Source organism: Lepisma saccharinum, chromosome 17, assembly GCF_977018435.1.
Source record: "Lepisma saccharinum chromosome 17, izLepSacc3.1, whole genome shotgun sequence".
NCBI classification, from domain to species: Eukaryota; Metazoa; Arthropoda; class Insecta; order Zygentoma; family Lepismatidae; genus Lepisma; species Lepisma saccharinum.
In genome coordinates, this window is record NC_139245.1 from 56,446,941 (window position 1) to 56,472,070 (window position 25,130).

Here is a 25,130-nt window from a genome sequence, read left to right on the forward strand (position 1 = left end):
TCAGCCTGGCTTATTTCGTTCTTTGTTCCATCTCCCCCTTGTTTCCCCTTCTCCCTCCCAGAGGCTGGGGCAGGCCGTTCTACACGCACATTTTCAAGTTCAACCCCTCGGAAAGGTATGATCAGTGGGCAGCACGCGCCTCACGCACTTTATGTTCGAATGTTTTTCTTCTTCTCGTGTACGCACAGAAGCTTTCTTCCCGGGTGTGAACTGGGTGGCACATAAATGGGTTGGAAATCGGGCTTCAGACCCATCCAATACCTTTAATCTAATTTTTATCAACTGCGTTGCAATCTTTGTGTGCGCGTACCACAAACACATGCGAGACAAAACAATCCTTATCTTTCGTCTCCAACGCTTCTAAAGAAATCGTAAATACACGACTGTGTGAACAAATCGTTATTCTCATACGAAACTTTTACATAATACCAATAATAATTACTGCACGTGATTAGCACATGCTATAGTTTCGTAATACACGAATTGAAATTATCTGGCCTTCGTGGCGGAGTGTGTAGCAAAGCGTACCACGATGCCAGGTGTCCCAGGTTCGAATCCCGGCCTGGCTATGATGTTTTTTGTGAGTGGCCCTTCATTAATTTCATCATAATTCATTCCCATCTTCGCGATTAGTCAAAAGGGACAGAAATGCGAAGTAAAATAAAGAAAATCAACCAATGAATTGAAATTAAGTTATTGCTTTAAAACGTGGAAGAAGAGACTAATGCTATCTAAGGAAATGGCGTTGATTTGAAACACTCAGTGTGCTGACGTGACCCATTCACCGTATGTGTCTTATTCGCCCTTTTCGAGTTGTGTATTTCATAGCTATCCTCTAGTAGCAACAGGAGTAAAATGACAAACAGTCATTACTGTTAGGGAGCATTATTTATTATAGCATCAGTAGCTGGATCAACGCACCTGCCATGTTTGAATATACTGTACGCGCTTGCACACACACGCTACACACGAGAATTTAAGAATTTTGGAACGTACGAGTTATATTCGAAGGCCACATCTAACTGTGGACGAAAATGTTGAGAATAGCGTCAGCGATCATGTTATTAAGACTTCCGTAGAAAACATTTTTATGCTAATATATTTTTCTGTATATTCAGTTAATTTAGGGCGTTACTACCATGCGAGAGACCCAGGTTTGATTCCCGGCGGGGGAAAACCGGGATTTTTTTCCACCTGTTGAATCGGCTCCGGTGCCCACCCAGCGTCATACAAAGTGGGTACCTGGAGGAAACGGGGGGAAGGGGGGTAAAGTCGGCCAGGGGTGTGGTGCTGATCACATCACCGTGATTAAGAAAGTGTATGGGGGCCCTAACTCCACTGCATATATGTGTGTGAGGCAATTTCATTAATCGCTCAAGGTTTACAAGCAGTTTCAGACAACTGGTTCTAAAGAAGCAGTTTTTGTGTAGAAAATTGGTAGGCGGTATCGTGCTTAATTCTCTTGGATATTTATTACCGTCCCTCTCCCCCCTTCCCCCACTACATCTTAATGATCGGCAGTTCTTGAAAACCCGTAATACTTTACTTTGGATTATGTTGAGACTTACTGGAAGCGACGGTAAATTTTTATGGCAACCGCGCACGCACAAAGGTGAGAAATTCCGCTGAGATGTTCGCACAGTGAAAAGAAGAAAAAAAAAGTTCGTTTCGCTTCAGTTGCATAATATATTCATGCAGCCAAGGACAGTGCATTGTCATTCTGACAGCTATCTGCTACAGTAGCATGGGCGATGCTTTGCATTTTGAGTTCAAAGTGTCTGGTTGTGGTACGAATGCACTCTGACAAAGAAGAGTTTCAAACATCAAGTACAGTCCACCAGACGAGCAAATAAACTATGTGACTAATTACCATATCTGTGATCATTTCACGGAGAAATTTATGTTCGGCAAGAGTGTCTGCAGTGTCATGCAACTCTTGCAATAATATATTTTAATTGTATGATCGTACTTGCCACACAGGAACAAGTTACAGAAGTTCAAGGGTGTCCACGGGGGATAATATCGCGGGCCGCGGCATCAACATTTTTGATGTTTCCTTTAAATATCTATAGGTGTGTTTCACCTACGTCACAAACTGTTGCATTGTGGCTTCGAGCAGCCATGATTGAGACCATTTCTTGTAAGCATACGGCATTAAAGCGGGTGACTAACACAAACATACGTGATTTAAAACGAAAGTAAAGTTGGTGCAGATGTAACGAACGCTAGGTGATGGATATTTAATTGCACACGACAAATTAAATTGGCCGCAAACATGGCGGCTGTGCGCATCCTGACGTCATATGTAACACCTATATCATTCAAAATGTAAATAGTTTTCTAAAATGTATGTAAAGAAAGTTTACACCTTGTCATCATGCTGCAATATGTACACTAAGGCGTCGGGGGGAATTAGAATATCCTTATCATTTCCAACAATATATTTTTATTCGAAGGGACGCCAGTGCCCATATCAGGACTTGAAGCCGCAACCTTCGGTAGTGGGATCAACCCACTCGGCCATCGAGGCGGCAGGTTGTTGCAGACTTGCAAATTGGACGAAGCAGGCTGGATGGAGCATGATCCGTACACTGGGACACAATCATCCATGATCACACAACACAGCTGTGTCGGCAGTTTGCACCTATATTCGAATTGGCACTTTGTTCGAACCAACGAGGTAGAAGTTCAAGAGTAGCTGAAATGGTGTCTTACTCTTACCTGAAGCAAATCAAATGCCCTGCTTACACAGCTAAAAGTTTCCTCTCTTAGGCCCGCTTTAAACGAAAGCATTTTCCTTAACATTTATGCCATGACCGAAATGTTACCGTGTAAAGTGAAATATCTTGAGACATTTGAGATGCCATGTCATATTTCATGGCATTTCTCAAGGAATGGACCGGGCATTTTTTCGTAGCATAACCAATCAGAAGCGACCTCTAGGTCACGAGTGTAGTTGTAATGGCGGCCGCGTGAGATGTAAACAATGTATCACTTCACATTTTTAAAACACGATAACTATTCAACCTAGAGGAATAGCGCTTTCTATGAAACTGTATTAGGTACAAAATAATGGCGCTGCTTAAATACATACTTTATAACGTATACAGTACACGCATGGAAGAATATTTCAATTGTAAACACCGTGCACTCACCATAGATGGTGTAACTCGACGTGCCTTTCGTGTAATTGTAAAAGCTACCCGAAATGTTCCATGAAATGCTTCCGTGTGAAGTGCTATCTGCTATAAGATTTTTGGAAGCATTTACATAGCATTTATGCTAGCAACAATGTTAAGGAAATGCTTCCGGCTAAAGCGGGCCTTATTGAACAATGCCGGCCGCTAGCAGAAATAGTAAGGCAAGTCTTTGCATTCAATTTGCATCAACAAAAGACGACCGATTCGAACCTTTCCTGCACTCCACTCCTTCTACACTCGTTGATTCGAACACTGCCGTGAGACGCTTTTTATTTAGACATGCATGGTAACTCACTTGAAGTGCTTCTTTCCACGCGAACTAGTACTCGGAACACTTTAACGTGTTTCTGCTAACGTAGTTATTGTGTTCTGAAGTCGTATTGTTGAATAATTAAACTGGAAAGCAGGTGGAAAAGGTATGATAAATCGTACTATATTGGGCGTGAACAGAACAGGCTAGTTTGAACAGTTTTAATGTGAAAGATGACCATGTCATTTTTGTGTTATGTGAATGAATCCACACTTTCCTGGCACTAACTGCTTCTAAAACCAGCACGAACTACAGTTACAAACAGGGAATAGGAGATTTGTGTTAAGTACCCTCTATGTCCAATTTCCCTAACTACATTCCATTGCTTTTCCACATCTTTTCCGGTTATCACAAAGATGACGACGAGTGATGAATTGATCCGATCTCCGTGGAGAAGTGGTTAGCAACTACAGGGGTCCTGGGTTGGGCGTGTTCGTTGCGAGTGTCTCTTCTTCATCAATTTCATCACATCATCACTCATTCTCATCATCGCAATTAGACAGGCCTCCCTGATGGTAACGTCGTCGCCTTGTAATCAAGAGGTTTCGATACCCGGTGGAGCCACATGTATAGTGGTGGGGATCCCACTTGAAACTGTAGGTACAGTCCCGATTAGCCTATCTGTGCATACAGTGGACGGACTTAAAAACAACAATTCGCATTTAGCCAAAAGTGGCAGAAAAGCGAAGTAAGATAAACCAAATCAATCAGACGAGGAAACAGAATTACGGTCTCCAGATCGTCACTGAGACCAGATAATCGCAGCTTAATTTGATGATACCTGTTGTCACCGCCAACCTCCAGTTAGGAACCACTGAACCATGCGTGGCTACAGAGGCCGAACAACGAATTTTTGTGTGGGAGGGGAGAGAGAGGAGGGGAGCACCAGGATAAAAGTGCAAATTATAATAATAATAGTGTTATTATTATTATTAATAGTAGTAGTAATATCAAAGACGTTATTATCCTCGTGATTCACGTAAAAAGGAGATAGAAGTCGGTGCTAAAGCAATAGTGTCGGAACAAATAATTGGAAATATTTTTCAACAAGTGCAATTTCACATTAGCTAATAATGGAAAACAATTGACGAATATAATTAGTTTTGTATATGTGATAATGCAAAGATCGCGAGCGAAGCGAGCAAGAAAATTTTTAGATCCAATTTTTTTGGAGACTGAAAGCAATATTGATTTAATTGAGCGCAAATAATTTCACGGGGCGCCATGGCATTATCTTTTTTCGATTTAGATCGTTCGGCTCCCAGGGCCAAATCCGCCCCCCCCCCTCCCCTCGCTACGGCTCTGAAATTGACGAGACTGTACGAAAAGCAGACATTGCGAGCAATGCGAGCAAGACAATTTTACGAAATGAACTTTTATTTCTATGAAATTTGAAATCGAGGGGGCAATTGCCCCTCTTCCCCTCCCCCTTGCAGGTCTCCTTTAGCCGTCTGGAAGAAAAATGCAAGAAATACGTACGTACGTGAAAACTAATTCCATCTTGAAAATAATTTTGGCCTGCTACTCTTAAATTCTGCTGCCTTGATTTTTCTAATTCGATGTTTGTTCCTCCTTGCGCCCCCCCCCCCCTTAGAATGGATGTGCGTCCAAGGTTGTTGGGCGGGGAAATGCCCCCCACCCTGTGGTTGCGCCACTGCGTGGCTATAAAATAAACATTACTTAAAATGTCTGCTATATTGAAAGCACTTTGCAAAACCACTCGAGTGTTTATTTACAAGACTTTCACCTAAGGCCCGGCCATGATAAACCAGAAACAATACGGAGGCAAATGCAATATTGACCGTTGTGTAATGTAACGTACATGATTTTGTCAGTCTATTAGCATTAGTAATTTTGTTTAAATCAATGCCTGACGTCATCATTGCTTGGTGCGAAGGTTAAACGTTTCGCCTTGTAAACTGTTAGTGCAATTGTTGTCGTAAATGGTCTTGTCTTGTTCCTTGCACGTCAGTAGACGTAATACATGGTAGTCACGAATAAGGTCTCGCTGACTAGTGCTCTTAATTAGCCGAGTTGAGCAGCAGGTTTTACTAACGTAATTACGGAAAGTTACGAACACCGTTTAGTTGACGCTGCCGTGACTTGCAGGTCAAACTCCAAAGGAAGCCAACCAACCAGGATGAGACGAGCAGTTTCATGTGGGAAACAATACTGAAATGTGCACTCATCGGGGATCGAACCGATGACCAATGGATTCAAAGACGATAGATCCTAGGCTATCGAAGAAATCTTAAGTTCGTTGGTGTCTGTTAGCAATTTCACACTCCTCATAGTCTCCCTTTGTGTAGAAACACGTGACCGAAATTACCCAAGGCATAGATTCTAAGATAAGTCTTAAGAAAAAAATAAAAAAATATCAAGGATGGTGGTGGAATATTTTTTAAGTAGCTCGATCATCGAACTCTTGGTGTTCTGGGTTTGAAATTGTGAGTCTGCAAAGTCCGACAAGCCTCGTAAAGTAGCGAAAGAAATGAAATATATCACTACATGCAATATTCTATACTCCTTGATTCAACTGAGCCTTGCTAAACGTCCCTAATAATGTATGTTTCGATTGATTTGGTTTATTTTACTTCACTTTTCTGCCTCTTCTGGCTAATCACGAAGATGAGGATGAGTGATGATATACGATGGAATTATGAACAGACACTCACAAAGAACATCACCAGACCGGGATTCGAATCCGGGACTCCTGGTGTCGTAGTAGCTTAACCACACCGCCTCTGAGGTCGGTAGATGCATGTATGTGTACAGTGGGATCCAAGAGTATTACCGTGTAAGTTGTCCATCACCATGTTCGTTCATTTTATTTGACCCAATAAGGCTGTTGACAACTTCTGCACCAGCATACATAAGAATCAATCGCTTAATAGCACGTAGGACGTAAGAAAAATATTAATGACAATTTGCACGGTAATACTCATGGATCCCACTGTACGTATGCATAATACACAGACCAGTTCCTACGTTAGAGCAAGATAAATGTGCGAGATCTAAACGGACAAATATTTCCACCTGAAGAAGTAGATACACAGGACAGGACATAAAAAATGTAAAATGCTCCCCTGTGCTATGCACCAGGCCATGAAGGCGTATAGGGTGTGTGGAGTTAGGGCCCCACACTTTCTTGATCACTTCCGAAGGTGGGGGTGGTGTGATCAGCACCACGCCCCTGGCCGTCTTTACCCCCCAGAGTTTCCTCCAGGTACCCTCGGGTACAGGACAGGACAGACATGTGTTAATTATGATGGTGAATGTGAATGATGATCATGTGAAATTGATGAAGGGACAGACCAAAACATCCATGATCGGACCGAGACTCTAACTCAGAACTTGAAGGTGGCGAGATGACGAGGCGACAACGCGTCTGTCCACACGAAGGCTGTATGGTAATGATGGACATATCGCGTCACCCCACAAGTAATGCTGTTTTATCATGAGGAACGCACCGTGAAACACATCATAAAACGCATCGCCAGCAGTGCTTCCGTGCAGCTAAACAAAGAAAATATCAGTTGTGCTGGCATATGTTACACCGTGAAACGTGATGCAGGTGTGGTGTCTGTAGAACACGTAAGCTGTAAAGAGTTCATCTGTTGAGGCGCAATGCACAGTGCTTTGGATTATACTTTAAACTTTAGACCCAAACAGCCTAACTAAGCGTAAAATAGACTTGAGGCAAACTTTTCATGCTGTATGAGTTCGATGAGGGTCATAGCCTACAGAGACTGACTGCACCTGCACGAAATGTTATTAACATGTACATAAGTATTACTAAAGAAATTGTTCATCAACATGTATCTTCTCTATATTTTGCTCAGTGAGAGCTACTAACAAAACGCCCAACAAGCTGCTGAGACAACCTCTCCACCAGCATACCTGAAACCCCATTCCTTAAAAATACGTGCGAAGGAAATCATAATGAAAATAGTCACGGACAGTTGGCCGTGCAATACTAGTGTATCTCACTGTACAAGGTTCCTCGAATGACCGAAAGTTTCAAATATAGTGCAGACATCGCCCTCGTCATTAGGGCACGGCAAAAGGACTCGTTGACCTGGACAACGATGTGCTGAGATCTGTTCAAGGGAACCCAGGGAAGTTGTCAAGGAACCCCGTCCAGTTCGCTGCACTTTTTGACTTTCTCTGCACTCGCGGATCTTAGTTGGTTACACGGGGCAACACCCTTGCAACTTCTTCATTTGGTGTCAAGCAGTGTATTTGGTGTCTGCATGTTTGCACTACGCTCTGGAGCAGTGTAATGTGTGGTGTACGATCACGTTGTGCGTGCTAACTAAACAAATGAACGTTTAAAGCAGCCGACAGGCATTTGTTGAATCTTCTGATCTTGGACAAGTCTATCAGTCTACTTGGTTGAACGTCATTTCCTTGCACCAGCCTGACATCGGGATACATCTGCACTACACCCAGTGTCAAAAAGTGAAGCGAACTAGACGAGGCTAGTCTCAATTCGTTGAGCGAGTTACTGTCATAAATGTCGTCATCAAGTTACAAATGCGAGTGTTCAAAATTAAATGTATGAAGTTGAACTGTTTTGGAACTTTTTTTCCTTCCTGCATTGATCCTTTGCAACAACAAAAAAAAAAGGTCTGTGTTTCCCCTTGCAGAGAAATGTTTTTCAGTTTTCGTGAGAGTTTTCCCATCGAGTTGTTCCTTCCTGGAAAACATTTGATCCTTTTCCCTGTTGGCCAATAGCCCATGCTCTACAAGTTGCTGTTTGTAAACTGTATCAGACAAGTGAGTGAAAGTGTCACGTGTTTCTGCTTACATTCAAATATCCTAACCCAGAGGCGCAACCACGATTTTTTGTCTGTGGGGGCAAGTACCAGGATAAACGTACCAATAACAATAATAATGATAATAACACTATTATTATTTATATAATGTAATAGTATTATTACTAGTGGTAGTAGTAGCATGAAAGACGTGATTATCCTCATAAATTACGCAAAAAGGGGGTAGAAGTTGGTGCTAAAGCTAAAATGAATGATTGTAAATGCATTCTGAAGATAATTCTTTTTGAAAATAACATGTATAACTTTCATGTACCAGATATGCTTTACACAACCTAGAGCGACATAAAATAAGAAAATATATATGCAACATGCTAACACTAAATTGTGTACGTATTCAAAGTTTATTCAATACATATATACAACACATATTATTTAAATACATTACAGAACAGAATTTAAATTGCGGGCGAAGCGAGCAAGAAAATTTTCAGATCCAATTTTTGCAACTGACAACCATATTGATTTAATAGGGCGTCATGGCATTCTTTTACATTTTTTTTCATTTAGATCGCTCGTCATCCATGGCAGACTCCCGCCACCGCTTTGAACTTGAGTAGACCGAGAAAAGCAGCCATTACGAGCGAAGCGAGCAACAAAATTTTACGAAATGTATTTTTATTTGCATAAAATTTTAAATGAAGGGGCAATTGTTCCTCAGTGACCCTCTGCAGGTGCTCTGGGCCGTCTATGCCCCCCCTAGAAGTGACTTCCGTTGAAGGTTGGAGGGGACAATCTCCTCCTGTGATTGCGCCACTGTACTAACCCAATGCCTGATTGCTTTCAGCTTCACGTGTTACTGTAAAACCACATGTTTACCGTTTTTATTGATAATTTGATATGAATCACTTTTCGAAAAAACAACTGGCCGTCAAAAGCATACTTTGTCTCATTGGAAAAACAATTTAAACAAGTATTACTCTTGTAATGGTGAAGTGAAGTTCACATATAGGTACACAATACTAATTCGAGTACAAGGCAAACATGAAATAGTGTTACGCTTGTGAACTAACTAACTAACTCTCTAGCCTTCTTAAACCCGAATGTTCATGGCTGCAGCAACACAGGCCTTCCATCTGTCTCTATCTTGAGCAAGATCTATATACTACGCACGCGAAATAGCTTACATTTCACAGTGATTATTAGGGAACGGATTTTAAGATGCAGCACCTTTCCAAAATATAGCTGTTTTCATACCGATCGTTTGAGATATGTATTTTAGGACATGAAATCAAGTAAAATGAACACTCTTTGTTGCACATGTTTGTGAGATTAGCAAATCTTTGATGCTTCAGCACCTTTTTACTTCCTTTTCTTTAATGTTTTGTTAAAAAAATGGACAGAAAAATAAATGATTTTCACTCTTCTTGAGCAGCTACATATAATCCTCCAGTCTCATTTTGTACAACAGAACATTTTGTACTTGCTATAAAATGGTATAATACCGTGCGTCCAATTCCTTGCGAGGCCGAGAGATCGGGAGAAGTGTGGCGGGCGGCGTTAGCGGAGATGCAGACATTTTCGACCATTAACGTCCCGCTTAAGTTTACCCTCGAAAGCGTTTTGCTTCGCTCGGAATCGTTTGGAGGTTTCGAATGTGCAACACTGTATCAAGAGTACGTTACAGACTAAACCGTTAAAAGTCAATGGTTTTCGTGAGCATCATTTGCAATCTGAAAGCTCCGAGCTTGAGTTGTTCTTTCCTTCGCGACTACAGGTGCCCTGGACAGAGCTGCGAATGGAGTGAGGAACAGACCTTGAACCTCGTACTGTGTGAAAGAGTGTGGTTTTTTTTGTTACTTGCGTGCTACTTCTATGTGTAATTGCAGTGTGTGTGTGTGTGTTTTGTGTAAGTGAGGCGATTGAAATGTCAGCCGCTAAGTTCACGTTAGAACAAATAATCTTTATGTATGACACGTGTACAATCGATTATTATTTTTAGGGAACCTTAAAAAAATAGAGTCTAGTATCGACGAACTAAAAGATAATATAAGGGCAGAACTTGGAAGAATTACGGAAGAAGAACTTTTGCGTGTGAATCAAATTTCACCAAACGTTGCCAGGAATGTGTGAATGTAGGTGGACATCACTTTGAACAACTCTTATAACACAGGTTAGTGCTCGTTTTGCAATATTAAAGATATGTCCATAAAAAACAGCGGGACGTTACTGGTCGAAAATGTCGGCATTCTCTCCCGATCTCTCGGCCTTGCAAGGAAATGGAAGCACTGTATTATCATTGCAGCCCAAAGAGTTCCCAAATTTCTCCACGTATAAGGATCTCCAAAGCTCAAAGCGTCAGTGACTTACATTCCAAAACAGAAATGTTGAGCGTAATTGTATAAGTTGGTTGACACTCAATTAAATGTCACGTTTACTTCCTAAATACTTAGGGCCTCACCGATGGCATAGTGGTAATTTCGTCTCCTTGTAATTAAGGGGTTCCGGTTCGATACACGGTGGTAATTAATTAAGGGAACAAAAAATGCTTATTTATTAGAGTGCATATATTTTTTGTTTCGCGCTTTTCGATTTATTTGTACGGCACATACCAGGTAAAAACTTTAAATTTTCTCCAGAACGTTTTCTTTAAATTTGACCTAAGTCTACTGAATGAACGTGAAGGAATACTGACGTCATTAGGCTAATTAAGAGCAGACTATCTTTACGTGAGCATATTGGCTTTCCACCTCTCCCCCTTTTTATTGAAATCATTTATGTATTGTAGTATTATGACAGCTATCAGAAGATCATGCAAATCAGCTATTTTTTCCCCTACAACTCATGTTTTAACAATATTTATTTCTTAGTTGCAACACTCGTGTTATATTCCTATATATATATATATATATATATATATATATATATATATATATATATATATATAACCAAATCGTATATAGCGCTAAGGGTTCCTGAGGGTTCTGTGGACATTTCCATGTACCCTAAATTTCTATTTTGGACTGGACTGGATTTAGAGTGACCCCGGAAGAAAAGCATTTACGTGTTTATGAATTCACTCCCTCTCCCCACGTTCTAATGCAGTCCAGAGTACCACAACATTATACATTTTCTTTTTGTTTAGTTATTGACGATTTCTGCATAAAATGACCATTTTGTGTTGCATCTGAAATTTTCTGAATAAATCAATCTCACGTTTAGAAATTCACTTTAATTTTTGAAATATCCTAATCAAAGGGTATAAAATTGGGGTGTTGCGTTATTAGACAGGAGCATATTTCTAACCATCAGTACGAGTGTCCTCTTTCCATATTTATCTCGCGTGAAAATGAGTACACTTAGACTTGTTGCAGTATGAAGAGAGAACGGTAATATCAAACTTTTATCAGTCGTACAGGAACACAAAATTTGAAAGGGGGCAAGAAGGGGCTCAATCCCACACGCACAGATAGTTCTGGTGAATATTTCGATTCAATCGTAACGCAACCTTATTGATGCGTTGGGATCGAACTAGAGATCCTGAATTGTCTCCTGGGTGGCTTAGCTATTCATCAATCGTCTTCCAGATGGTTATCACTCGCTTGGCCTAAAGTATGATGTTCGAGAGGTCGCACTCGAGCCGATATGGATGTAATTAGGAAACGGATTTTACCTGCCTCTCGTCCGATGTAGGTTATTTCCACAGATCGTCCTCTCAATCATCTCCATTGTCACATATCTGTCCCACTGTCACATTTCACTCTCCTCGCACCCTTGCGCTCATCATCGTTGATCCTCTCACAATCCCGTTCACTCGCCAACTGTCTTCTCCCCGAAACACAGCCGTCTCTCAAGTCAGTAACCTAACGTTTGCGTAATTACTTATTAAACATTCCTTTCTCTGCTTGGGTACGATACCCAATCTTTGTTTCTTGCCTGTATTATATTGACGTGGCCTGAAGATCAGTTGTGTATTGAAACTTCACCCTGCCCATGTTTGTTAGTCTTGAGTAACAGCAATTGAGTGATTTGATAAATAGTGTGAAAGTATTTCGCGTAACGTAAAATTTACGGTCTTCATTGTATGAAATTTGTCAAGGAAGACGCACAATAGATCAATTATTCACAATAAGACAAATAATGGAAAAACATTATGAACATAATATAAATCTCTACATGTTATTCATAGACTTTCGTAGTGCTTTTGATAGTATTAAAAGACATACATTAATACAAATTATGGCAGAATTACAAATACCTAATAAATTGATTAGATTAACAAACATGACACTGCAACGCACATATTTTAAAGTCAAAATATGGAGCGATATGGGTGAACTAACAGAATATAACACAGGTGTAAAACAAGGAGATGGACTATCTGCATGCTTACTTAACATAGCACTACATGCAATAATAAGCAAAATAGACAAAAGAGGAACAATATTTACGAAACTCAGCCAAATTAACGCATATGCCGACGACGTAGTTATAATATCCAGAACAGAAGAAGAATTAAAGAGAACATACAGGATATTAGAAGAAGAAGCAAATAAAATTGGGCTACAGACAAACATGAATAAAACCAAATTCCTACTGCTGACTCCAAAGCAAGATGGAAAACGTTACCACCAATTTACAATAGATGACAAGAATTTTGAAGCGGTAACAAACTTCAAGTATCTTGGAATGACGATAAATGACCAAAATAACATGCACGATGCAATTAGAGAAAGAATAAATGCTGGGAACAAAGCATATTATGCCAACATACAATTACTAAAAAGCAAGTTAATTAGCAGATATACCAAACTATTGATTTACAAAACACTTATTAGACCGGTAATAACTTACAGTGCTGAGGTATGGACAATGAGTGTAGAAGACGAACAGCAATTAAGGAAAACTGGAAGAAGAATAATCAGAAAAATATATGGACCAATCAAGGATGGAGATTTCTGGAGAAGTCGAAACAATGAAGAGATAAATTCCATCTTAAACCAAAAGGATATAGTAAGATTTATTAAAGCCAGAAGAATTAGTTGGGTGGGTCATATAGAACGTATGAATAAGGATAGAATGCCGCGAAGAATCATGTATGAGAGAATGTACTCCACAAGAAGAAGAGGCAGACCCAAAGTAAGATGGCGGGATAGTGTCGTACAAGATCTCCAAAGAATGGGAGTCCATGGATGGAGGGAGAAGATATTGGACCGAAATGCTTGGAGGCTGATAGTACAGGAGGCCAAAGCTCACCCAGAGCTGTAGAGCCAATTGGTAAGGTAAGGTAATTGTATGAAATTTTAGTTTACGTTTGGTTGTGTCTTCACTTTTCCCTCTCTGTCTGCCACGATGGTAGATACGAATCAGTTCGATGGAAGAATGAACATCCGAATTAACTCAAGAAAGACGCTGCACTTGAATGTCGCTACGTTTTCTTTACTACACATATCAGTGACGTTTGCTACATTAAAAGTGACTTGCAAGTACGTTTTGCCGCAAACTGTTTTTTGTACCCTGGAACGTGTGTGTTTTGACTTCTTCGGTTCGAACCACTTAGGGCCGAGGGCAGGCGACAAACGGACACGAACGCGGCTTTCCTCTTTTTGGATCTCGCATGTTTTCCGAGGGATTCCCAAGTTCGTGATGCAAGAGGGTTTGTAAAGGCACGCGATTACTTGGAACAAGCGACACTTTATGTAGCACACCGACAGCACTGTTGATTTTACCATTGGAAATTAAGCATCGTCTTGTGCGTGTGCATCATACAGAAGTATTGCTGATATCCTGAGTTTTTCGTTTCTAACGTATACAGGGTGTTCGGAATATCTTGTTATCTCCAGGTGGTTATCACATTGGAGCTAATTAAATTAGTTCTCTGTCTTCAGATGGCTTACGCAAGCAATTATGGTGCGGAAGAACGTTTAGTTGCACGTGTATGGACACATGAATGTCCACAGATCGGGTAAAAAGTATGGAAATGTAACGTGACTTGAAATAAACAACTGAAGTCGATAAGGATAATCTCCGTAAAATCTAGCACAAGACATGAAGGGAAACGTATTATATTATTTTCTGTCACGAAAATGGTGGAAGTAATTCTGTCTTTCTGGACGTTGTTCTGCAGGTCGTAACAAAACATTCAGACCACCCTGCAGTTTATGCCGAAAGAGAAACTACAAACGTGGGGAGGGGGGGGGATATGGAATAGAAAGAGATAAATTATATAGTATTAATTATGTAGTGATTTTATCACTTCCCCGGTTGTTAGAAAATTATGTTGAAAATGTTCATTCGACTTTCAAATACTCTCTGCTCCACTAGAATAGAAATATACTGTGTAGGTGACCAAGAGTGTACGTACAGTAGAATGCCGAACGATCTTGTCACCGAAGCTTCCGTGCTGGAGGCTGTCCCGGGTCCTTGGCATTCGCTTGTGTGTTTTTTAATTTTTTTTATTTTGTTTTATTTTTTCAAGAATCTGATGTAATCATCCCTCATCAGAGCCATTGAGTTTTTGTGAGAGAGCAATCTACAATATCTCTTTCCTCTTTTTCGAATGGGGTGAGCGATCTCAGGTGGGAATTTTTCGGACAATGTTCCCGCATGAAGCGACTCTGAGGTCCACTCAACCTCTAATAAATGGGATACACCGTGAAGGGCAACATGGCGCCGATCTCATCATCAGCACAAACTGCCAAAATTATGATGCACCCTCACCTAATGAATGGCATAGCATGTTGCGATATGCAATGGTAACTTTACCTTTAACATTCGTTAAAAATATGTTGGCCATACATTTGAACATTGTCGAGGTTTGTGTAGCTTACCCGATGGCCGTCTGTCCCACTACCTTTATTTTTTCGATTTTTCAACTGAAAATTTTTATAAAATATCGAAAATAAATTATTTTGTTCCCAAGGGTAAATTTAAATAGGAGGCAATATGCACTAGGCCATCTATGAATGTGCGTCATTCGAGACACTCTTGCCAGTGAGAGTGTACAATTGGTTGGTATTGATGGTAATTTATGTAATTATTATAATTAATAATTAACTGTTCCTCTATAAACAAAAGACATTATTAAAAATGTTGTGGTTTTTGTGAGTTTTAGCGAAGGGTAAAATATGTGCGTGACACTCGTGCAATAATTAGTTATTATTTTAAAATAATGACGGTCATTTTTGTTGTTATTATAATTAACAAATAACTGCATATAGACTATATAATCAACAAAGGAAGCACTGATTCAGTAACAAACCTGTTTCTTCAATTTTAGTGTGGGCATGTGAGCACCCCCCTCCCCCCCCCCCCCCCCGAGGTAAGTAAGTTTCTCGTACGTTACGGGTAACGTACATCTATTCTGCCTAATAATTCTTCCCCCCACTAGGATAATATAAAGAAGTAAGCTTTCTTTACATTGAATACACGTGCAGCTTGTATTTGTTCGGCCTATAAAAATCATTAACCCAGATCGCTTGTATTTATAGAACAATTACTGTGTATCATCGATTGTAAAGCCTTGGAACACTCGAATGCATTGTGATCTGCCCTTTTCACGCCTTGGTAGATTCTCCCAACAGATTCCATTGATTTTGTCAATTCTTCACAATGCCACGCAACTTGCTTATGGGATGCCACGACCAATTAAGAGAAAATTCATTGTGTACTCTCCGCCAAGACAATAGGATGAACACATTGTTGTTATCCAATAGGTACCTGTAGTCTTGAGAAGCGTGCAGAATAACGGGGTAAGCTGATGGGCAAAGATGCACGTTTTTTCAAGAGAAGGAACAGTATTACTAGCCAGGAACTTAGTAAAGTCCGAGTCCTGATTCGAACGCCACTTGACTTTAAAGGAAGTTCCGAAAGAACAGTTTCTCTCTGACAACCGTATGTCAAGTCCGCATGGAGCTCAGTATATCCTCCCCTCAAACCTTTCCCACCAATTGCGTCCGATTTAGGAATTGACAGTATGGGCTCGAAACCAGATACGCGTCCGGTCGGCTTCCTCTCGAGTTATGTCAAAGATACCGAAGTGACGTTCGAATCAGGACTTGAACCATAGCTTTTAAAGTCGATGTTTTATGATAACCTGTGCAAGAGATACACATTTTTATTTATCTTTTGGTGTTACAAATAACCCTTACAGTAATTATTTCCAAGCTGTATATGAGTTGAGAAAAAATATTGACTAGGAGAAACCACGAAATTTGCGTTGTTTATATGTTTCCTAACTAAATATATGCCAATTCAATTTCAGTATTATAACCATAATTACAATTCGTGACTATTTTGGAACAAAACATTTTCTCTCATCCAATACAACCCATAATTCATTGCAGTCCTCATTAATATTCGAAATACCTAAACGTGAGATGCATCCGCAACCTTGTTTTTGTAAATATTCAGGTGTCCGAGTTGGCACAGTGGTTAGCGTTAGTAACAGGCTCTTCCGATAAATTTAGCGATCGTGGCCAGAGATTGTGTGCCAACTGGTTTCGTTCCTGATGAAGCAAGAGCAAAACATCCCAGTTCTTGTAACTTCAGTGCTGATCATGTTGTGTTCGTAACGTATTGAGTTAGGATTAAATTGCAGTTTGTCTTGCTGAGAAAGGTGCTGGCATTCCTACAACTTGCCCTCAATCCTGAGAAGCAACGTTACATCTTGTATTGCCTTCTGATTTGTCCCATTATTTACAGGCAGGCTCGTATCTAGAAATATATGTGGGGGTGGGGGGGCGAATCAAGTCTCAGAAATAATAATAATAATACTATTTAAATTATAATATTCCCATTAAATTAAATTATTGGCATTAATTAAATGTAAATTAATAATGTATTGTTATTAGTACGTGATTAGGTAAAAAGACTGTATAAGAATAGAGATATAACAATACATATTCATTATCCATCTTAGATGTAGTTAATATCGCAAAACATTGTATAAAATGAACTGCCGTGGCTATGAAATTAATGTCAAAGAATTGAATATTTATTGAATAACAAAAAAATAATGTTAGATCTAAAAGTAAAGTTCCTGAGTAATATTTTATACATATTTTTATAAGTAGCAGTGTGCATAAATCTTCTTTGATACTGGCCTTGACAACCGTATGAACCCAATGTAATCCTTGCCTTCCAATAAGTTCGGCAAAAATAAATAAACTTCGATTAGACAACAAATACTAAAAAAAGTATATTTTCATATCTAATTTCAGTACGTGGTAAGTCTTTCGGGCCGGGAGTCTGGGACCCCCCTCCCCTAAATACGTCCTTGTTTACAGGCATCCGTGGCGGAGTGGTTAGCACAGCACACTATGATGACAGGAGTTTCGAATCCCGACCTGGGCATGTGTGTTCTTCGTGGGTGCCATCATCGCTCATCCTCATGGTCGCGATTAGCCAAAAATGCCAGAAAAGCGTGAAATAAATATAAAAATCTATCGAGTGAGGAAATAGGTGGGTAAGAATAGATCAACGGAAAATTCTTTCGGTAAGGTGATGGGTTCAACAGGTGGAGAACAGCAGTAGAATAGCTATGTCTGTTATGCGAGAAGAAGTTGGTTAAAATGGTTTAGAATACAAGATGTGTTAAAGAATCTTGATACAGTTAAACATGAAACAAGGTATAAGATGTTAGGAAAACTCCATTATTTTCTGGGCAACTTTGAGCTAAAACCCTCGTACTAAATGTAATAGATTCTGCTATATTCTATTCATTGGATTAATCTGAACATTTATCGTTCTTATACGATCATGTACACACACACAGAGGTAAATTTTACATAATTTAGTTATTGATTGTGATGGTTCGATTGCAGTTACTTTTTTATTACATTTCTCGAGCCTAGTTTATCTTCGTATTAAGATTCTACCTGTACCTTCGCATGAGAATAATATGTTACACATCAAGTATTTTATCGGATGCCGTACTTGCTAATTTATTTTACTATTTTGTTTTGTTTGTATCAAGAACTGAATTTTTGGTTAGCGTTTCGTTGAAACTCCCCTGTAAGGTATTCGACAGTGTCGACTTGCAACCAGGGTTCTAATGGGTTCTATTGGGTTTCGCAACAGGGCCGGAAACTTTTTTCTCGCACATTTAATTCGGTCCAAGTTGCATATTGTTTCATTCGAAAAAGGTTATTGGGCCGTATTTAAATAGTTTAGAGATAAAAATAAGTTCTTTACGGTCCAGAACACATGTACGCTTTCTGATCTCCCCTGGACCGGAATTGAATTAATTTAAAATTCCTGAACCTTTAACAACCTTGCTTACAATCAGGATTTCAGTTCAATTCTTTGTTGAAGCGAATTTCTTCATTATTTCGGATACCGCTTTAGTTTGTGATCCAGCCTCTCTCTGTGCATTAAGTGAAATAAACCAGACTTTATCTTTTCCATAGAGTAACAATTAATTGGCATGAAACTGAATTCATGCTATTTTCATCGCCTTGTTCTGAAACTTTTCCTCTAATTTTCGTAACGTTAACATATCCACGAAGAAAGGACAAGGTTAAAAAAAGCAGATCACGTGATTATAACCCCGTCCAGTTCGCTGCACTTTTTGACTCTCTCTCTGCAGTCGCGCGTCTAGTTGGTTACACGTCTACTTCGTGTCAAGTAGTGTAGCTATTTGATGCCTGCATCGTTTGCACCACGTTCTGAAGCGGTGTGGTGTATGGTCACGTGGTGCGTGCTAACTAATCAAATGAACGACGTTTGAATCAGCAGACAGTCATTTGTTGAATCTTCTGGACTTCTAAACACCGCTGTTCATGCACTTAGTTGTGTGCAATTTCCTTTCACCAGCCCGACGCTGGGTTGCACCTGCTGTCAAAAAGTGTAGCGAACTAGATGGGGCTATTATTAGTATCTGAATTAATCTTTACATTAAATTTCACGCTAGGATCTGCCCCCACAACTGGACTTTTATACCAATCGTATAAGCCCTTAACGAAGTTTCTACGCGTAGGAAGTTAGTGATGAGTGTAGCTGTCATTGACTGCTTTAATGATGGGTTGTACAAATTCCCATTGCAAGTTGGAAAGGAGCCAATACGAGGGTTGGATTTTTCGACCACGCGTTCAACCTTAATACCCTTAACGACACATGGGCACGAACTGCAGCATGGTGGATCCGTGGGTGCAGTGCATTGCTCGCTCGCGTGTTGCCGGAAATGGTCATTGCCACGTCGCATTTTCCTTAAGCCATGCACCAAAACTTCAGCCTTCTTGCTTTTTTCTATGGACTCTGAATACGAAGGTACTCTTCACGAGGAAAATGTTTCCATTAGGAACATTACAGGACGTTTCAGCTCAGGGACAACGTAGCACGAAACTGCTACTTCGGTGTATATGAACTCCCATCCATGCTTCCACATGGACTTGACAAGTACTGTCAGTTCCTAAAACAGACGCTATTGGTGGGAAAGGTTTGAGGGAAGGAAATACTGGGCTCCACGTGGACCTGTCAAAGAGGGAAACTGATCATTCGGAACTTTCTTTAAAGTAAACTATTGTTCGAATCAGGACTCGAACTTTACTAAGTTTCTGGCTACTGTTACTGTTTCTTTTTCCCTTTAAAAAGACATGCATCTTTGCCCATCGGCTTACCCTGTAATTCTGCACGCTTTTCAAGACCACAGGTACCTATTACCTGGTGGTATGAGTGTTGGCGCATATATTCTTTATAACTAACAAATAAAGTTGCAAGAGCTCTTAAATGTTTGTATTAGATCAGAAAGGAACTGAATTATATACAGTGGCACATTCCAGCATGGTGATAGAGCCAGCCCTTTCTGTGTGTTCGCAGTGACATTGCTGTGCTTAACATTTAAGCGCCACAGTGTGCTATTCAGTCTGTAATGCCTGGGATAAGGGAGTACATATTATGCTGCTTTGAAATAAAATGCGTATGTGATTTGATTTGAGTTTTGATATTTAGTGTCGCTTTTCTGCCACGTTTGGCCAATCGCAACGATGAGGATGAGTAATGGTTAGAGGCACATATTTTTGGTAAATAAAAAAGCTAAATTTCGGTACAAAAACAGAGTCGATTTCGGGTTCAAAAGCGGTAAATAAAATAATATTTCGGTGTTATAGCGGTGAATAATCACATCAAAAGTGCTACATAAAATCACATTTTGGTTTTAAAATTGTGAATATAATCCTAAATTTGATTTAAAAACTGCACTTATTACACGGAATAAACTTACCCCTTCTAATAGCACATTTATGTAGTTACCAGAGTAATAAGTTTATTCCTGTGTAAAGCGGTCCAATTTTGCTTCTCAAATATTTACAGCAGAATTAATCAATTCTCCGTGAATTGCATAACTCACAGGATACTTCAGACTTCAGAAAGTGTCGCGTCGGTATATAGACGGTAAATTTCGTGTTTAAGAGTATATTTCGCGTTTGGCAGTTCCTTTCGCATTATTTCGTGACAAACCTGGGTAGAAAAATGCGCCTCACACCTTTCAGAAACATGAAAAATGAGCATTACAGCATGTTATTTCATATTTCGTGTTTTCGTCAAAAACGAAATTTTCATGCCTCTAGTAATGGTATGATGTAGTTGATGAAGGGACACTAGGAAAGAACACCCATGTCCAGGCCGGGATTCGAACCCGGGATCCCTAGCGTCGTTGCGCGCTGTGCTAACCACTTTGCAACGGTAGTCGGCCCAAAGTGTTGATGTATTAGTATTATTAAAGTAAGTATTTCTTCTTACATTAAGTGTGATATTGTTTGCAGTGTGTCTACACAGACTTCTGGTGGAGAAAATGTGTAGCAAACGAGCCTGGTCATTCTTTAGAATTTTTACCATTCATTATTATTGATGGTGAATCCAGATTTTAATTCCATAGTTTTTCCTTTTTGCTGAGCTTGTGAGTGCAAATATTGTACAGAATTGAGGCTGCAATGTTTCCGAGATCCTTTTTTTTTTTTTGGCGGGGAGCGGAGAGGTCACCTTCGTGATAAGCCTTATAGATAAATATCTATCTGAGTTTTATATTGAATGAGACAGGGTGTCTACCAGTCAAGAATGTCAAGGAAAAAGGGTGGTATTTGTAAAGGGGTGGGGGATTTCCACCACCTTGTGTCCTCCCCTGCTTGATAAATTTTATCCGTGAGGGGAAATGTTATATGGCATAAAGTCATTATCTCATGCTGTCCCTAGACAGTCAGTAGAATTTCCCCCTCACTGGAAATTTCTTAAATACCACACTGAAAAAGAGTCAAGAAATTATGCTTGTAGTCAAGAATTTGTGCTGTGTTTTTTCTTCTTTTTTTCAGTATACTGAATTTACATTGTTATATACCTGTACTGGGATTTGATAAAATTGAATATTTGGAAATCTAAAATTGTATTGAGTTGTGGTTAAGATTTGCTCACTTTGTTTCTTGAGAATTACTTCTTGTGAAGTTTTGCGAAAATATTAAATAAATAATGGTCACATCCCCCATTCAGAATGAAGTGTGAAGCATTAATTTTTACATGCATTAATGATTAAAGCAAGTTTAAATCTCTTGTTAAAGTACAGCTTTAGTTTTTATCTTTTCCGCCCTTGTGGTAGGGGATTTTCATTGAATAAAAATAGCTGTATATTTTCTTAATTTCCAACTATACCTAGTAGGTGGCGAGTAAATAAATGGAAATAAAAATGAAAAAAAAAATCATGAAAACATCGAGAATTTTGGATTTGTTATTTTGGTAGACACCAAAAGACTTCATGAAATATAATTGCCAAACCTGTTTAAAACGAGGGAGTTCGACGAAGCGAGTAGCAACATTGTGATTTAGCCGTTAAGTCTCCCGTATTGCTTTTGGAAAGAAGTCAGCTGCAGAATTCTAATGGTTCTTCTTCCCTTCTCTTTGCAGGGCCACAATCCAGGCAATCACGGCGTACTTGGATGCCTTCCAGAAGATTGCGGATGCCGCAACCAACACGAGAGGTGAGTTACTTTTCTGTTGTGGGGCCTTTTGTATTTTTGGCAGATGCAGAAATGCAGCCCAGGCCAGCACGAGATTAACAGCGAGTAAATGGCTGAATTCTAAGCCACCGGTGCCTTTCGGAGGCGATTTAAGATCTCGAGGCACCTTTGCACCTTCTTACGCGGAAGGGAGTCTCATTTTGAATGCAGAGTGCCATGAATACAAATCCGATTCCATTTAGAGCTTTCGACCGTGTGCCCATTCGTTGCTTGAGGCTTACTTGGAGTGATTCTGGACCGCAGTAGAACGACCAGCCGGGGAAACAACTTTCTGGTGAAACAGGAAGAAAAAAACGATTTGAATAATAACACTGGTTGACATAGGTTTGGATGTTTCGCAGATGACTGTTGTCTCTGAATAGTTTCAGCAGGCTGATTTCAAAAATGAAATTCATTTTTTCCCCATCACGTGATTCAGAAAACAGCAATAGCAATATATTAACTACCTTAATTTCACAATAAAATGTGTAGTTCCATTTTTCCCCAATAAATGGCTCTGTTTAGATAGTGGTAAAATATTGATTTTCTAAATTCTCCAATTTTGAACTATAAATGCATGTAGAGTTGTAAACATTTAATCCACCTTCCATCATAAAAATTTACTTCATAAGATGTCCAAAACTCAAATGTTGTAAAATGGTTGATTGAACTGGTGACGTGGGGAAAAGTCCTGACCTTGGTCCTCCCTGATGGCGCAGTGGTAGCGTCGTTGCATTGTATTCAAGGGGTCGCGGGTTCGATACCCGGTCGAGGCACATAGTGGTTCGGATCCCACTTTAAACTGTAGGTCCAGTCCCGATTAGCCTTACTGTGCATAAAGTGGACTTAAAACACCAATTCAATCAATCAAAGTCCTGACCTTGGGAGAAATCCTGACGGGAAGAAATTGATGTCATTTTCCTGATCATCTTTCAAAATACTTCCAGAATCACCTATTGGTTTCAAAACATCCGGACGTTTTTCAAAATATCGACCAGTGTAATATTTTTCACACGATCGGTATGTATAAGTATGACTATTTTTGCAATCCATTTGATTTTAACGATGCTCTGTTGACACTCACAGATAGTTTTTTGACTTGAGTAATATCTATTTGCGAGAATACACTGGAAGGAAAGTGTGGCTCGGAAAGAGTTAAGATTTTCAAGCGCTAATAACTTGATACTTGCAAGGAGCGTGCTAATCAGTAATCACCCATGCGTAGATATAACAGCAACTAAAGGACTTTCATTCCGTGTAGTTTATTTTATTGCGGGTTGTTTTACTTACATATTGCTAAATGTTTAATAGGAACATGCAGTAATTTCCAATTATTATAAACTGCCATTCCCTGTCAACTTTTCTACGTGTAAATGTTAATGTGATATTTTGTTACCATTATTTTGGTACCATCTTTTTCTTGCTACTGAATATATTGTTAGATTATTATGTGCAATATTAAAAAAAGTTCATTAGGAGTAAAGGTATTTGGATATGGAATTGATGCATGCCGAATTGTCAATGCTTATTTCTTGTTGGGTATGACTAATCGTATAAAATGGAAGTTTCCTCTTTATATGTTTAATTGCACCATTCATTGTGTTTCGTAGACATGAAACTTATTTGAAGTCGATGTCTAATGAAATGTTTGGCTACAATCTCAATTCAATAACTTCTAGAAATCCGAAGGTGCTGTTGCTCTTTTGTCTCCACATCGAACTTCTTCTACCGCTATTGTTCTGTTGACAATGTGATATGAACAGGAGGATTATTTGAGTGAATGAAGATCCTTAATTACCAGTCGTACAGAATGGAAGTTTAACTTAATAAAGTGCACAGCTTTTCGATGCTTGACGAGCATATTGTTGATAACTTGTGCATAGGTGAGCATTTCAACACTGTATGTGTTCCGTGTAGCCCCAGGTTAATATTGCATCCGTTATTTCGACAAAGGGTCTTCAACAGATTGTCGTATTTTACTTAAAAGTGGCATTAGATGGATACGCCCATGGGTACTGCTTTATCTTCATTGGCGCGTACAGGTTTTTCTCCTGTACCAGTTTTATAAAAAGTGAAGGTTTTGCCACAAAACATCTCCGAGCACAATGAAAGGAAATCGCGTGGATCGAATACAAGTAGACCAGTTCCTGTGATTGACGAATCGTGGCAGAATGCAGGAACTCCTGTGCCTGTCTCTTGAAGGACAGCGAGGCCGGTTTCTTGTCGATACGAAACAAGTAACGGAAGCCATTTCTAATATCCATTGACAGAATGATCGATTCGTTCAAAACAATCATGAGAGTTTCCCCCAAGGTCCAGAAAATTTATTACAGTTGGAAAATGCAGACAAACTTCCCTCTTGTGCCATTTCTTGCATATGATATGTTAATCTCATATTTTATCTCTTTCGTTGCAAAATATCGACACATATCCCACATGATTAAGTAGAGCCTTAGCAAGGGCAGGATTTTTTCTCAGGGGCATAAGCATAATAACTTTTTATTATTATTATTATTATTATTATTACAAGTTCAGATTCGAGTCTACTACTTATATATAAATGGTTGTGTAAAATAATAATAAGTTTTATTATTTATTCTACTTATACTGACACCTTACCTCATTGACTCCTTCATATGCACTACTTGAAAAGCTGTTTAAACTTTCATTATTTTTCTTTCTTGGGTTTCACTTTTAAATTACATACATTTGTAATTTCCATATTTTGTATATCTATATACAATTTGCATAACTGTATACTTAACATATTAATTCATGTAGGACAAAAAACTGTATTTTATAGATAGAAAATCAGTGTAAAATAGGCTATAAGCTTAAATGTAACCCTACTTCCAATAATAAT

General features: G+C 39.4%; 1 protein-coding gene across 4 annotated transcripts in view; it reads left to right on the forward strand.

The window, feature by feature from the left end:
* mim (missing-in-metastasis) overlaps positions 1-25,130 on the forward strand; it is a 438,609-nt gene that overhangs the window by 112,350 nt on the left and 301,129 nt on the right. For all 4 annotated transcript variants that reach the window (XM_083139464.1, XM_083139467.1, XM_083139465.1 and 1 more), the window contains exon 3: positions 22,176-22,249. In XM_083139464.1, coding sequence (XP_082995590.1) covers positions 22,176-22,249 — 74 coding nt within the window. The remainder of the gene's footprint in view (positions 1-22,175; positions 22,250-25,130) is intronic.